Consider the following 16,362-nt stretch of genomic DNA (forward strand, 5'->3'; position numbering starts at 1 on the left):
ATTTTAGAACAGATAATTCACAACTGCAATTTTCTTTGAAAATGCGATAGTTTAAGCACAGTGAATTAGAAAACATTTCAGCATGCCAATTTTGAGAATATATTTTCATATCGCCTAATCATGTTTTAATTGTTGCTTTGAACCACCGTGGATTTATTGGCTGATTATCAAACCAAAGGTAAGATAAGCCTGATTTATCCAATGTATTTTTGATTTTTACTATCCACGGGTTTTGATATATATTCAGATCAAACATTATTTTCAGAATATCGTAAACAGTATGGTAAAATTTTGATATTTTGCTCACGATAATTTTAATCCAAAAGTGTAACATTCTCCACTCAATTAGTTTCTTGATACTGTGTTTGCCGACTTCTCCATAGGTCATGCAGTTTGCAGTAAATTTACCCACATGAAGTAGACGTTTATAATAACGACTTGGAACATTTCAACATCTTGAAGATTAGTTTCAAGACCCCACAACTCACTTCCATACAACAAAGTCGGGAGTACCATTTTTTCAAACAATTCTAATTCCATATCAACTGGTAAACTCAACTTTATGGATTTGGAACGTAAACTGAACAATGCTTTTTGTGCTTGGCTTAATTGTTTTTTTCCGAGCTTTCGAAAAGCGGTTATTATAATTCAAAACTGTTCCAAGATATGTATTCAACCCCTAGCTGTTGATTATTGAAAGTAATGATGGGTATATTGCGGATCTTACCTCGAGACAATACGACAATTTTTGTATTTTGTATATTTACATTCAACGAACAATCTTCACAGTATTTGTGGACAAAATTTAATGCTTCTTGGAGATCATTTTCAGATTCTGCTATATAATACAATAGTGTCATAAGCGTATAATAAGGTAAATAATTTAAGATATGCACATATATTTCTCTCGAGGAGATTTTCTTTCAGGTCACTCGTAAGTAAATTAACGCCGTTGCAATTTTCTCTCAATGTATTGTCAAAATCATTGATAAAGATTGGAAATTGATTTGTTGACGAAAGGGACATCGATTCAAGAATTTAGTTCCACCGTAATTGAGATAATTACACACAAAAAACAGAAACTTGCATGTGTTAGTAATCGTACTAAAATGTCAAAATAATTTTGACACTATAGCGACATACTTTGATGAGTACTTTCACTCAATGAAGGTACTTTGAAAACTCATCTTGTCGAGTATATTTCATTTGACACTATAGTGACACATCAAGTGAGTAAATTTGAATTACTCAATCTAATGAGTAACTTAACCCAGTGTAATGAGTATGTTTAAAGTTTTGTAGCGGCCGCCGCTCTCGCTTATTTCTTCCATTCCGACCTCTACGTCAGGATGGTGTTCAGTCTTTGGTGGATCACCTGAGCTTTCCTCTATTTCCATTCTTGTCTATCTCAATATCTTCCGAGCATGCAGTTTCCAAGAGAATTATTATAAGAGTGGAAGAAAATGCTAGAGCGGCTCGCTATAGATTATTTGCAATCAAGGGTCGTTTCGTCAAAATATATGACTACGTGGGTACACAGCAAAGAAAGACACAGGGGTTTGTGACTCAGATTTTAGTTTCAATGGCAAAAAGAAAAATAATGGTGCACTTTATTATTCAAATTGCATAAATATATATACATGTACTTTACTTGACTCGCCACTGTTACAGGTAAACAATGTCTAATATTTACAAATAAGCTCTAAGATGTATTTGTTATCAGAGAAATATAATGGATAATTATTAAACTTTTATTTTGGGCCTCCAAGTATAAGAATTTTCCAAATCTAACCGGCGTCTAGCTGAAGAGAAAAATTCTATTTCCAGCTTCCCAGTCTCGACATTCGTTTCCACGTCTGTTAATTCCGGCGTCGATATATACGAAGAGATTGATTCCTAGACTATTTACTTCAGGTCGCTCGCCCAAAATAATTATTAAGAAAATTTATATCTAGCAAGACCTATTATCTATACTCTAATTAATCTGGACCTCTATTGGGGAATTCTCATATTCATACATATGGGTCAATATAGGGACTTAATTAAATTTATATCGAGGTTTCCAGCGTCTATAGGCCTTGGCTATAGGCTTGTTTCCTGCGTCTGTTTACCTTTCCAAGTTTCCCAAGTCTTCCCCGTGGCAAGCCTTCCGCAGTCAGATTTCCGTTGTTTGTGCCAGCCCCGCGATTAAACGTCTCTTATTTATATGGACAAGTTGCGGACGTAGGTGAAAACGGTGCGCCGAGCGAGTTTGGATAGCACACACACGTCTACGCGCAGCGTATAATGTACAGAGAACTCGAACTGTGTTTTATTGAAGCCGGTTTATTCACAATTTCTCGTTCATTACTACAAAACATTCAATAAGTCGATACGTTTCCAAAAGGATATATCTTTTTGCAATGAAATATATACAGAACCATTCATATCAGTACTTAAAAAGATATGAATTCGTCAAAAATCTATCAAAACCTGCCAGCGCTGCGATCGGACGTGTGCACTCCAAACGCTCATCCGCACTTATGCAAATACGCCGCGGCTGCGCTCTTATGCAAATTACCATGTACGTACATAAACACAGCCAGTGATGAATTACCGGTATTCAATCTATATCTACACCAATTCTGCAAAACAACTTATCTCCTAACATTTCTTCATTAAAAATAGAGGTCTCATATTAAAACCTAATACATTAATCATTTTGGAATATGAAATCTTAAGTAATTTCTAATAATAACCGAAAGACATAATACTCACGGTTGAATAAATTCTCGCAACAGCTATGAATAATGAGTAAACAATAGTCATGCGCAGGGCTGATTGTTTACGTCACGATCCTAGTTGCAGGATCGTTACAGTATATTTACTGACTTTTTGAGTATGTGAACATATTACACACTTGATTAGTTTTTATGAGGTGTTGGAAAACACCTCATGAAAACTAATCAGTTGAGTTACTGACCCAAACCGAGAGGCGTGAGCCTCGGATGGATGAGAATGTAGATCAATGCACCCTGTTGTCACCATAAATAGCATTTATGTTTGCCCCATACATGTAGGTCTAAGCTATTATTGTCAAGAAAAGTAATTATAGAAGAAAAGGGGGAAAATAAATAAAAAGACATGTAGAACTTACCAGAAAAGTCTTCATGCTCTGCACATTTGGCCGGTATCACGTGTGCGCGCAAGCAATTAACGCGAGATCCGAGTAAAATTACTTGGATGCATGATCTCAACACCCCAAAACTCACATACAAGAGTCATATACTACTCATTTTCTCAGCGCAGTTAATCGTCAGATTATCGCTTTACCTGGCTGTGAGTTTTTTCACCCGTTCTGCTATCATACCTTACAAACTTGAAGAAAAACTCATTTGTACGGATTGTTTTACATACTTTCACTGACAGGGATACTCAAGAAAAGTAGTTAATAAGTAATGTCCTTGAAAAAAAGATCAGGTGTAACAGAAACCCAGATTCTCGAGTAAAAACACATACGTTACGAATTTTTGCACTTAATTCTTTATGTAAAAAACAATTTTACTCATGGAAAATATGTCTCGTTGTTTGTGTGTAGTCAAAGGAGATTATGCAAATTGGAATAAAATTATTAAGGCTTAGATTGAGGTTAAGTACGTGAAGAGGTTAAAGGCAATACAAATCTGTTCTGTCAAGAAGTATTTAATACAAGCATTCCAGTTAATACATGGAGATTTATGATTCATTCTTTTCTGTTTTGCAGATCGAATAATAAAGCTTTACGGCTTTGTATCTCAATTACGGTGGAACAAAATTTCTTGAAACGATGTCCCTTTCGTCAACAAATCATCAATTCGATTTCTGTGGCAGAACTTAAATTCTTCATTCAGAAATTCTTGTTTGTAGCAAAACAGACGAATTAGCGTCCATATTTCAGCTCCGCAATCTTCCGTAGCCTGCTCGAGTAACGTTCTCAAGGACTAAACATGGCGAAAAGCGAAAACGATAAACAAAACTTTCACTAACTGCGCATGTCCGTTATGATGCCCTCAAATTAAAGGTTAAAGCAAATGTTTATCAAAATTTTCTATCACATGAATTTAAACAAAAATCTTTGCTCTGCGAAACATCCTCCCCGCCCAATGAGGGAAATTCCCCTCATGATCAAACTAACTACATACAAATTAATCTTCATCACCCTCTCCTGGATTAATTACCACGATCTTGGTTATGGGACGTCTATATTCTGCGATTGGTGTCTTAACCTTTACATTACGCACTTTACCATCTGGTCCGGGGAAGACTTCGTTTACGCGGGCAATAGTCCATTTCCCACGTACAGCGTTCGCGTCAGCCATCATCACGACGTCACCTACTCGGATGTTGCGGCGATCGACGTTCCACTTCCGGCATGGTGCTAGTAACGGAAGAACATCTCTAGTCCAACACTTCCAGAAAGAGTTCGCGATCTCTTGGATGAACTCAACACGATGCCTCGGGTTTCTGGTTTCTCGAAAAAGGACCCTGTGCGACATGGCTGGATGCACGTCCTAACAACATGTCGTTAGGACAGAGGTATTTACCGTCGTCAGGATCTGTTGAGATTCTGCCAATTGGCCTTTGGTTCACAAGATTGGCATTGTCAAAGAAGACAGTGTACAGTTCAAAAGGCGTCAACGTGTGCTCTCCAATTGCTTTCTTGAGAGCATGCTTGCAGCTCTTCAACATCGACTCTGCACAGCCATTCTGATGTGGGGCCCCTGGTGTAGTGAATGCCCATTCTGCATTTTTCTCAGCACAGAATTCTTTCAGTTCGTCTTTGGACCAACCCTTTATCATGTCTCTCAGCTCTCGCTCTGCTCCGATGAATTGAGTTCTGTCGTCACTCAAGATTCTTCCTGGTTGGCCTCTTACAGCAAAAAATCATCTGAGAACTTGCATGAACTCCATTGTACTACAGTCAACAGCACGTTCTAAGTGTACCGCCCTTGTGTTCAAGCATGTGAACAGAACTCCATAATGCTTAGCCGTTTTGTTTCGTCCAACTTTCACTTGAAACGGCCCAAAGTAATCACACGCCGTGTAGTGAAATGGTGGGGAGTATGGAGTTAGTCTCTCTATAGGCAGCTCTGCCATCTTTTGTGTCTCTACTTTGCGATCAAATGCTCTGCATATTGCACATCTTAATTTCACAGTCTTTGCAAGGTTGTGTCCTTTGAGTATCCAGTATTTCCTTCTTACTTTGGCTGTGGTTGCTGCCACTCCATTATGTCCAATTTCATGGACATATCTCGTGATCAATCTGGATATCCAATCCTCATAGGGAAGCAGGACTGGGTGTACCATATCAAAGGACATCTTAGCTCTGTCTAATCTGCCCCCTACTCTGATAATACCTGCATCATCTCTGTATGGACTGAGGGCTTTCAATTCTCCTTTATCTATCCTGCTTCTCAGAGGTCTCTGACCTTTCCTTATCAGATAATTTTCTCCAATCTGTAAGCCATCAGGAGTCAAAGTGCCATTAGCATCATCATTACTTGTATCAGTTTCCTTCTTGCACTTTGACTTTAACTTCTTGACAAACTTCAGTACATATGATGCCACACGAACCAGTTTTCTCCAACTTGAGAACTTGGTACAGTCAATGATATCTTCCGCTGGTTCTGTTACTACCATGACTGACTGCTCTTTTCGTCTTTCCTGTTCTGATTCTGATTTATTTTCTACCTTAGCTTCCTCTGGCCACTCTGATCTCGGCCTTCGTAAGAAGTCAGGCCCACGATGCCATCTGTCATTCAACTGATCTGCATTCAACCCTCTGGTCAAGTCATCTGCCACATTAACGTCACCTGGGATATGTCGCCATTGACTAGGATTAGTTGAGCCCTGAATTTCTCCAACTCTGGTGGCGACAAACTTCTTGAAACTCCTGGCTCTACTCTTTATCGAAGACAGGGTTATCAGACTATCTGTCATGAAGAATGAAGATTACTTCATCCAGGTTCAGTGTCATCTCATTCATGATTGCAGTATATAGTCTGCTTGCTAGTACTGTTCCTTGCAACTCAAGACGTGGGACAGTCAGTTGTTTTAATGGTGCTACCCTGGATTTAGCTGTTAGGAATCGTACATCATACCTTCCTCCTTTTACTTCCCATCTGAGGTAGGCCACTGCTCCAAATGCATCTAACGATGCATCACAGAAGATACATAATGTTGGTCTACCAATAGCACCTGCTGGGGTTATACGCCTCTCAAATCTGATGTTTCTCCATTTCTTCAAACAGTCTTCTCCATTCAGCTTGGCTTTCCTCTGGGAGAACATCGTCCCAATCTAGTCCTTTCTCCCACATCTTTTGCAGTCCAATCTTTGCTCGTATTACAAATGCTGTCGTGAATCCAATCGGGTCAAATATACGAGCTACTTGACTCAGGATACCTCTCTTAGTAATCTTGGTTGAGTGAACTGCATTCTCACTCATCTTAACCTTGTATGAGAAGATATGTGTGTCGTTCTCCCAGACAACTTCAAGTACCTTGTCATCACTGATTGCTTCTAACAGTCTGGGTTATCCTTCTGTCTCATCGAGATCTCTGGAAAGAGCCTTATCAGACCTCCATCCCTTTACTTTAAACACTCCATCTGCTAGCACTTTGTCAATGTCACTGCTAAGCTTCTCGGCTTCAGCTACTGTTGGCACTGATACACAGATGTCATCCATGTAAGTATCCTTCTTGATGGCTGATGCTGCTTCAGGATACTTATCAGCCCCTTCCTCTGCTGTTTTCCTTAATGCCATCTGTGCCATAGCAGGGGAAGGTTTATCACCAAAGGTGACTACTTCCATGACATACACATCAGGCTTCCGATTTTGATCCAAGTTCCTCCAGAGAAAGCGATGGACTTGCTGATCCTCCTCAGGTATCATTACCCTGTGATACATTTTGGATATGTCTGCACACAGGGCTACTTCATGTTGCCTAAATCTCAGCAACACCCCGAATAATCTATTGAGAAAATTTTGACCCTTCATCCAATAATCATTCAGTGAATTGAACACGATACGGACAGGAGTGCTTTTCTTGTCCGGTCTGATAACAGCGTGATGCGAAACATAGTGCACAGGACCCGCATATGTCCTTGACTCATCCTCTGATAACTTCCGGCCAAAGTTATATTCCACCATTTCCTTTATCTGATTGCCGTAAGCCTATGCATGTTGTGGATTCTTTGCCAATTTCCGCTCAGTGGCAAACAACATCTTTTCAGCTTTGGTCCTGTTGTCGGGAAGTTGACTAGGATCCTTACAACATGGATAGGGGACGAGCCACTGATTGCCAACTTTCTTACAAGAATCACTGATCAGCTTTCATTCATCTGCTTCCTGTCTGCTAAGACCGCTAAACTGGCAATTATCAGGACTATGGCATACTCCCATAGACTCCGTTGTCCAAAGTTCTCTCAGGTCAACGTTCAGAACTGTACTCATGGTAGCCTGATCATATTGGTAGCTCCAAAAATCACCCATCCGAGAGGTGAAGGCCTTGCTACCAGTTTGCCACTCTGTCTAGTTTCTCCAGTATGCATCTTGGCATGGTCTACACCCACTAGTAGATCAATAGCACAGCCACTATTCGGAAGAAGAGGTTCCTTCCTTATATTGAATCTCTCAGCTAGATCACCAACGTTCACTTCAGTGATGTCTTCGTTGATACAGTCAAGTCCGATTGCATCTACTGCATAGATTCGGTGATCATCAAGTGACTGAATCTTTATCCGATACAGCTTGGTTCTAATCTGTTCAGTTACACAGCCACACTTTGTGAGATTAATGGTGATACATTTACCTCTCAGCTTCTGATCTTCGGCAACAGAGTTCTTTCTCAGACTAACTTGTGCTCCCGAATCGAGAAGACAATTCAGCAACTTCATCTGGCTATTTTAACTCACTCACATGCACAGCCAACATCTGAAGTCAGGTTTCTTCTTTGCCTTGTCATCCTCTACAACATTGCTTACTGAAGCTGAAGACCGTCTATCTCTCTGTTGTGCCGAAGAGCGTCCGTCTCTCACTGGAGCAGAAGCCCTGATCCGTGTCTTAAGTTCCATCTCCATCCAGTATAGTAAGGCATGGAATGAAGCATCTGTCCTTTCTCGCTCGACAAACCTCAGCCAGAGCTTCCTGTCTTCATTGCTCATCTTTTTCTCTATAACAGAAATCATATGGTTATTATCCATATCATTGGTTCTGCCTACGTCCTGTAGCGTATTATAACTCCTTCTGATTAGATGGACTAGATCGCAAAAGCGACCATCTTCTCCTTCCTTGAGTGGGTGGAATTTCCCAAGATCATACACAATAGCATCTGCAACCAGTCTTGGATCTCCATAAATATTATCAAGATGAGTCCAGGTTGCTTCATAATCATTCCCCAAGCCGCGAATAAGGTCAAGAGGCTTATCCGTGAGGGAGGTTCTAAGAATGGTAATAGCATCTCTCTTTTCATACCTAGATTCAATCAAATGTTTAAAGTCAGACTTGAAAGTTGTATAGTCTCTGACATCACCGCTGAACTGTGGCAGCTTCGGCCTCTCTATCTGCACCTTACATGACGAAGCCCTTTCCGCTCTATCGTTATTCCTTTCAGGAGTAGCATTGCTATGTGAATCTGAATTCCCAGTCTTCATCTTACCATAATCCTTGACCTTTTGCGCATACTGAGGAAGGTAGTCTGACAATCTTCCAACCAGGAATCCTCTTTCATGAATTCTTCGTCATCAGCAATCGTCTCACAATATTGCTCGTGCTTAGCCTCCAGATCCTTATATGCAAGACTCAAGTCCTGGAACATCTGAGTGACCTCGTCGAAATCTCCGTGTTCCATCCTGCAAGTTTGTCAAACAATTTGACAACCGAGTCAGCTTAGCTTTCGCTGTCCTCCGTTTGATCTTCAGATCCTTTACTGCTTGTTCGGTAGCCATTACTTCCGGATCCCTTCTATCTCCAAACCCAGGTCAACCAAGAAATCGTAATTGAGATAATTAGTCAAAGGAGATTATGCAAATTGGAATAAAATTATTAAGGCTTAGATTGATGTTAAGTACGTGAAGAGGTTAAAGGCAATACAAATCTGTTCTGTCAAGAAGTATTTAATTCAAGCATTCCAGTTAATCCCGCAGTTAATACATGGAGATTTATGATTCATTCTTTTCTGTTTTGCAGATCGAATAATAAAGCTTTACGGCTTTGTATCTCAATTACGTTGGAACTAAATTTCTTGAATCGATGTCCCTTTCGTCAACAAATCATCAATTCGATTTCTGTGGCAAAACTAAAAGTCTTCATTCAGAAATTCTTGTTTGTAGGAAAACAGACGAATTAGCGTCCATATTTCAGCTCCGCAATCTTCCGTAGCCTGCTCGAGTAACGTTCTCAAGGACTACATGGCGAAAAGCGAAAACGATAAACAAAACTTTCACTAACTGCGCATGTCCGCGAAACAGAAATAATAATGGGGATAGATTATCTCCTTGCCTTGCTCCTATATTAAATTCAAAGAGCTCAGACCGTTGTCCATTGCTCATAACACAAGATTTTGCGTTTTCATACATATTTTGGATCACTTTGAGAATTTTGCCATTAATGTTATACTTAAGTATTTTTGACCACAATAAATTTCTTTTTACAGAATCGAATGCTTTCTTATAATCAATGAATGCGCAATAAATTATTTTATTTTGAGAAAGATAAATATCTATCAGACTGTAAATAGTAAATATATGATCTTAGAGTACAATAATCCTCACGAAATCCTGCCTGTTCTTCACTCATCAGGTTGCAAATATCAAAATATAAAGAAATTCGTTTATTCAAAATAGATGTGAACAGTTTACCTAATCAACTTAACAACGTAATTGGACGATAGTTATCTGGTTCTTTCACTGAACCCTTCTTTTTGTATATTGGGCAAAGGATACCTAATGTCCAGTCTGTGGGAACTTTGCCACAGTCCAGTATTAAGTTAAACAGCTTTGTGAGCAGTTTAATCATCGGTCTGCTACTGTACTTTATCATTTCATTTAATACTAAATCATCACCGGATGATTTGTTATTTTTAAGCTTATTTAATTGATTTTCTATTTCCTCTTCTAAAATTGGATAATTCAGTTTAAGGCTGAAACAATTTGCTTCATTAGGTGGTGATTCCTCATCTATATAGTGCGCTTGTCTCCAACATCGTCTCCTTTATTCAGTAATTCAAAAAAATCTTTGAAAGAATTAATAGATACATTTGCGCAATTGTTTGGCTTAGAATTCGCATTGTTAAGATATTTCCCAAAGGTCGCCGATGTTATTATTTTTTACTTTCCTCAAATTGTCATGAAGGTCAGAAACATATTTTGACTTTTTCTTCTTTAAAACTGTTTTGTATTGTTCGCGTAAGGTATTCAAAACTAATTCCATTTCCATTTTCATATTTTCATCTTTACATTTTTTTTATTTTGTTTCTTAGATTTAAGAAATTCTTTCTCAAGTTCATGCATTCTTTATCAAACCAAGGCTTCATTTTCGGAGATGCAGTGGTAATAGTCGTGCCAGTTTTTTTCTGCCGTGACATACCACATACAGTTGCAGACTTAAAATATACTTGTTTTATTTGATTTACTATATCATTGACAGATTGAATACTAGTTTGGGGCTTATTTCTAATAACCTCTATCATTTCTATTATTTTGTTTATTTCATCTTCATCTAAGGAGTGTGCAAATGTGTGAGTTGTTTCTGAATTCCATTTATAATATTTCTTTTCGAGTGAGAATCATAATCGCTATTGGTGTAATGACTCTTCTCTTCTGAAAAATATTCTTTTCTTAACATATTTCAAGGAAACAAATATTGACTGTGTTTATCTGACATACATTTTTCAAAGTTGTCAACAGTAAAGTCTTCAATATGATCAATGAAATTTGCAGAGACAATACAATAGTCAACTGTGCTTGCCTCGGCGCAGGTTAATGCACCTGCCAAAATCTTTTCCAAAACGACCATTTACAATGTGCATGTCAGTAGCTTGACATAGATTAATCAGTTTGCAACCGTTAGCATTTACAAACTTGTCTTCGTTAGATCTGGGTGGATAAGAACAAGTTAAGGGCATGTCTGCATTTTCTGCCGACAAAACGACATTAACAGAAAAGGTATATTAGAGTCATCATCTTTAATATAATCTATTAGTGAACCCGATCTTGCGTTGAAATCTTCTATCAAACAAACTGGCAATCCCAAGGTACCATTAATTTTCATCAAATCATATATAATATCTTCAAATAAATCATCATCATAGTATTTAGAGTTTTCGTGATGCACGTGTAAACACGGTAATTGTTGTATACGCGTTGTATATTTCACGCATTCACGCACACGTCCTAACCTAAACTATTGAATAAGATCTCATATTTAATAGCAAATTTTGTACAGTAGCCTATGGGATGTTTGTCGGATGTTGGTCCTTTTTGGGGATACGCTCTGATACTGCACAGTCAATAGATGCAGATACAAAATTGTATGCATTGCTAAACTCTGTATAGATGACAATTCTCAATATTTCACACACATGGAAGCTGCCGTTCACCAGCACGCATTCTGCACCCATATCTGTGTAACAGCAACATAATTGTATATACCCTTGCAAAATCGGAATGGCGACTCATGCATGGACATCAATCTGTCAGAACTTTGTTCACTACAAACGATGTTACGACGTTTTTGAAAAAAGGTCGGGCAAGATCGATCTGTACAACAACTGGGCAAAAGAGGAATTTTCTAGAGTTGCTGAAGATATTTGTGGCAGGAGGAGGAATCCAGGCATTCGGAACCCGATTTGTACTTTGGGAATAGGCAGCGGGAAGGGTAAGCAAATATCAAGTACACAGCCAATCCGGCACACCGAAAGCAGATTATTCTTTTTTGAGAAACAAAGGAATAAGTGATTTGATAAATAAAAAAGAATCACAGTCAAACGTAGCTAGCGTAAACATATACCCATGCGATACTTTTATTTCTGCGACGAGTGATTTTTTGTCTCACCGGCATAGCAGAGTGAGACTATAGGCGCCGCGCCGCTTTTCCGCTAATTTGTGTTATCTATGAATAAATTCCAACTTCTGCAAGTATTGCTACATGTAAGTGGCTGCACCTTTTGTTAATTCGTGACACATTTCTCAACCATTTAAATTGGACACTCTGAATTTCATTTCTCAAGTACTATTACCTTTTACAAGCTCCGCTGAATGACAGCTTTTCAAAGTTGACGGTAAAAGCGCCCCATACCCCCGAACCATATAAGAGTATTTGCTTTATTAAAGAGTCAAATATTCATGATGAGGTTTTTATATATGGGAAGATTGTAATAATTTTCTTTAAAAATGCATTTAAGTATAGTGAGACCAGGCGCGGATCCATGGGGGGGGGGGGGGGGCCGAGGGGACCTTGGCCCCCCCCCCCCCCCTTCGGCAAAAAAAAAAGAAGAGAGGGAAAGAAAGAGAAAAGAGAGGGGAAAGAAAAGAAGAAAGGAAGAGGGGGAAGAAGGAAAGAAAAAAGAGAGAGGAAAAGGGGGGGAAAGAAAAGAAGAAAAGGGAAGAGGGGGAAGGAAAGGAAGGAAAAGGGGAAAGAAAGAGAAGGAAAAAGAGAGGGAAAGGAAAAGGAGAAAAAAAAGAGAGAGAGGGGAAGAGGGGAAAGGAAGAGAAGAAAAAGAGAGAGAGGAAAAAGAGGAGAAAAGGAGAAAAAAGAAGAAGAGAAGAAAAGGGAGGGGGAAGGAGAGGGGGAAGAAAAAAGAGGAAGAGTGGAAAAGAAAAGGAGAGAGAGGAAGAGGGAGGAAAGAAGAGAAGAAAAAAGAGAGGGGAAAGAAAAGAAGAAAAAAGAAGAGGGGAAAGAAAAGAAGAAAAAAGGGAGGGGGTGGGGGAAGAAAAAAGAGGAAGCGGGGAAAGAAGAGGGGGGGAAGAGAGAGGAAAAAGGGAAAGGAAAAGGAGAAAAAGGAGAGAGAGGAAAAGGGAAGAAAGAAGAGAAAAAAAGAGAGAGAAGGGGGGAGAAAAGGGGAAAGGAAGAGAAGAAAAGGGAGGGGGAGAGGGGGAAGAAAAAAGAGGAAGAGGGGAAAGAAAAGGAGAAAAAGGAGAGAGGAAGAGGGAGGAAAGAAGATAAAAAAAGGAAAAAATGAAAAGAAGAAAAGGGGAGAGGAAGAGGGGAAGGACGAGAAGAAAAAAAGAGGAAGAGGAGGAAAGAAAATGATGTTCGAACCAAAAGGGCGCCGAAATGATGTTCGAATGAATGTCAAAATGATGTTCGAACTGGGGGCGCCAGATTGATACTCGAACTAGGGGGGGGGGGCCGAATCGATGTTCGAACTAGGGGGACGCCAAATTGATACTCGAACTAGGGGGGCTCAGAATTGATGTTGGAACTAGGGGGCGCCAAAATGATACTCGAGCAAGGGGGGGGGGCGAAATGATATTCGAACTAGGGGCGCCAAATTGATGTTGGACCTACATGTAGGGGCGCCGAATTGATATTCGAACTAGGAGGGCGCCGAAATGATGTTCGAAGGGATGTTAAAATGATGTTCGAACTGGGGGCGCCAAATTGATACTCGAACTAGGGGGGGGGGGGAGGGGGCCGAATCGATGTTCGAACTAGGGGGACGCCAAATTGATACTCGAACTAGGGGGGCTCAGAATTGATGTTGGAACTAGGGGGCGCCAAATTGATACTCGAGCTAGGGGGGCCGAAATGATATTCGAACTAGAGGCGCCAAATTGATGTTGGACCTACATGTAGGGGCGCCGAATTGATATTCGGAACTAGGAGGACACCGAAATGATGTTCGAAGGGATGTTAAAATGATGTTCGAACTGGGGGCGCCAAATTGATACTCGAACTAGGGGGGGGGGAGGGGCCGAATCGATGTTCTAACTAGGGGGACGCCAAATTGATACTCGAACTAGGGGGGCTCAGAATTGATGTTGGAACTAGGGTGCGCCAAATTGATACTCGAACTATGGGGCGCCAAATTGATGTTGGACCTACATGTAGGGGCGCCGAATTGATATTCGATCAAGGAGGGCGCCAAAATGATGTTCGAAGGGATGTTAAAATGGTGTTCGAACTGGGGGCGCCAAATTGATACTCGAACTAGGGGGGAGGGGGCGAATCGATGTTCGAGCTAGGGGGGCGCCAAACTGATACTCAAACTAGGGGGGCGCCAAATTGATGTTCGAACTAGGGGGGCGCCAAATTGATACTCGAGCTAGGGGGCGAAATGATTTTCGAACTAGGGAAACCAAATTCAGTTCGAAGGGATGCCAAAATGATGTTCGAACTGGGGGTCGAATTGATGTTCGAACGGGGGGGGGGGGGCGAATTGATGATCGACCTACATGTAGGGGCGCCGAATTGATACTCGAACTAGGGGGGGGGCGCCGAATCGATGTTCGAACTAGGGTCACCACATTGATGTTTGAACTAGGGGGCGCCGAATTGATATTCGAACTAGGGGCGCCAATTTGATGTTCCAACTGGGGGCGCCAAATTGATGTTCGACCTAGGGAGGCCAAATAGATGTTCGACGTAGGGGGGCGCCAATTGAATATTCGAACTAGGGTCGCCAAATTGATGTTCGAACTAGGGGGCGCCGAATCGCTATTCGAACTTGGGGCGCCAAATTGATGTTCGAACGAGGGGGCGCCAAATTGATGTTCGAACTAGGCGGCGCCAAAATGACGTTCGAACTATGGGGCGCCGAATTGATGTTTGAACAAGGGGGAGGGGGCGAATTAATTTTCGAACTAGATGGGGGCGCCAAATTGATGTTTGAACTGGGCGGGGCGCCAAATTGATGTTCGAACTAGGGGAGCGCCGAATTGATGTTCAAACTAGCGGGGCGCCAAATTGATGTTCGAACTAGGGGAGCGCTAATTTGATGTTTGACCATAAGGCGACATGTTTCAGAAGGGGGAGGGCAAAGTGATATTTCACATGGTGCCAAATTCATGTTCAACCGAGGGCGCCAAATTGACCTTGACCTTAGGGGGCTCCATGCAAATTCATGTTCGACCAGGGGCGCAACATTGCTCGTATTGCCTGTTTATAGTGAAATTTATTTCCTGCCCAAAAAGGTTAAATTGATGCGGCTGATTTAAAATATCCTGTTTTTACGATAATAGACAAAAATCAATGTGCTCGAGTTTGAAGTTTGTTTGGCAAAATAGGTAACCTGTTCAGGGTCAGAAAAGGGGTAAATATCAAATTCAGCTGGCGCTACGCGCTCGCAATATTTGCAGGGGCGGATCCAGCTTTCGCCAATAGGGGGCCGAAAAATATTTTTATCAACATTTTTCTCGATTGGCCGCTATAATCTGATTTTTTTTTTTTTTTTTTTTTTTTTTTTTTGGGGGGGGGGGGTTCAGGGGGTAGTCCTAACTAGAGACTGAAGTTTTAAGTATATGTTAGTTTTTATTGTTATAAACAAGATAGGGTATCTCATGTGGTCTTAATATATAATGCGAGCGCGAAGCGCGAGCTCAAATTCTTTGATATGTTATGTCCTTAGACCTGAAGATTCTGAGGAGATTTTATAATCATGAAAAAGATAAGTTCCAACTAAACAATGCGAGCGCGAAGCGCGAGCCGAAATTTTATCATAGTAACGTGAAAAGAGACTCAATTAGGACTGTTTTTAGTGATTAATGAAGAGGATACAAGTATCACCAATTAAATAATGAGAGTGCGGAGCGCGAGCTCAAAATTTTTGATATTCCGACCTGAAAACTCGACAGTCTAAGCGCGTTTTTATTTAAATACAGAAAAAGCTGTGTGTCTCAAACAATTAAATGCGAGCGCGAAGCACAAGCTCAATTTTTTATATACTAACATGATAAAGGAGCATTTTGACAAATTTTGGTAAGAATTCCAAAAAGGATAGGTAACTCACAAATCAAACAATGCGAGCGCGCAGCGCGAGCTGAAAATTTTGATATAAACAATTTGTGTAAAACAAACAAAATAATTAAAGCTTGATGTGCGAGCTAAAATATTGTGTGCAAATTGATTTCAGATCTGGATATATAAGTGTCATTTAATCCTCTTGAATGGGATTCAGTGGCACAGGCAATGCGAGCGCGAAGCGCGAGCGAAATATTTTATATAAAGTTCTTTTTCCAATTCTTCCCCTTACCCTTTTCTTGTTTCCTTTCGGGGTCGGGCCGGCCGATACGAGGTTGTAAATTACACATCCTGGGTATGATTTAGTGTTTTCTTTAGTGTTTTTCCTATAGTACACTTTTTCTGCAGGTTGTCAAAAATGGGGGGGGGGGGCCGGGGCCGGCTC

General features: G+C 40.5%; 2 protein-coding genes across 2 annotated transcripts in view; one reads left to right on the forward strand and one right to left on the reverse strand.

The window, feature by feature from the left end:
* Positions 1-4,902: 4,902 nt before the first annotated feature.
* LOC129263265 (uncharacterized) lies at positions 4,903-5,958 on the reverse strand. Its single transcript, XM_064100434.1, has one exon. The coding sequence runs from the start codon at positions 5,956-5,958 to the stop codon at positions 4,903-4,905; it is 1,056 nt and encodes a 351-aa protein (XP_063956504.1).
* A 5,725-nt stretch (positions 5,959-11,683) lies between these two features.
* The window catches only part of LOC129263266 (histamine N-methyltransferase A-like), a 34,577-nt gene continuing 29,898 nt past the window's right edge, over positions 11,684-16,362 (forward strand). Inside the window, exon 1 of the mRNA XM_064100435.1 lies at positions 11,684-11,894. Coding sequence (XP_063956505.1) covers positions 11,684-11,894 — 211 coding nt within the window. The remainder of the gene's footprint in view (positions 11,895-16,362) is intronic.

This window comes from Lytechinus pictus, chromosome 6 (assembly GCF_037042905.1).
Source record: "Lytechinus pictus isolate F3 Inbred chromosome 6, Lp3.0, whole genome shotgun sequence".
In the NCBI taxonomy this organism is placed as follows: Eukaryota; Metazoa; Echinodermata; class Echinoidea; order Temnopleuroida; family Toxopneustidae; genus Lytechinus; species Lytechinus pictus.

What these genes read in the sequence shown, in the direction of transcription:
- LOC129263265 (XM_064100434.1), bottom strand. Translation starts at nt 5,958, where the DNA reads ATGACAGATAGTCTGATAACCCTGTCTTCGATAAAGAGTAGAGCCAGG.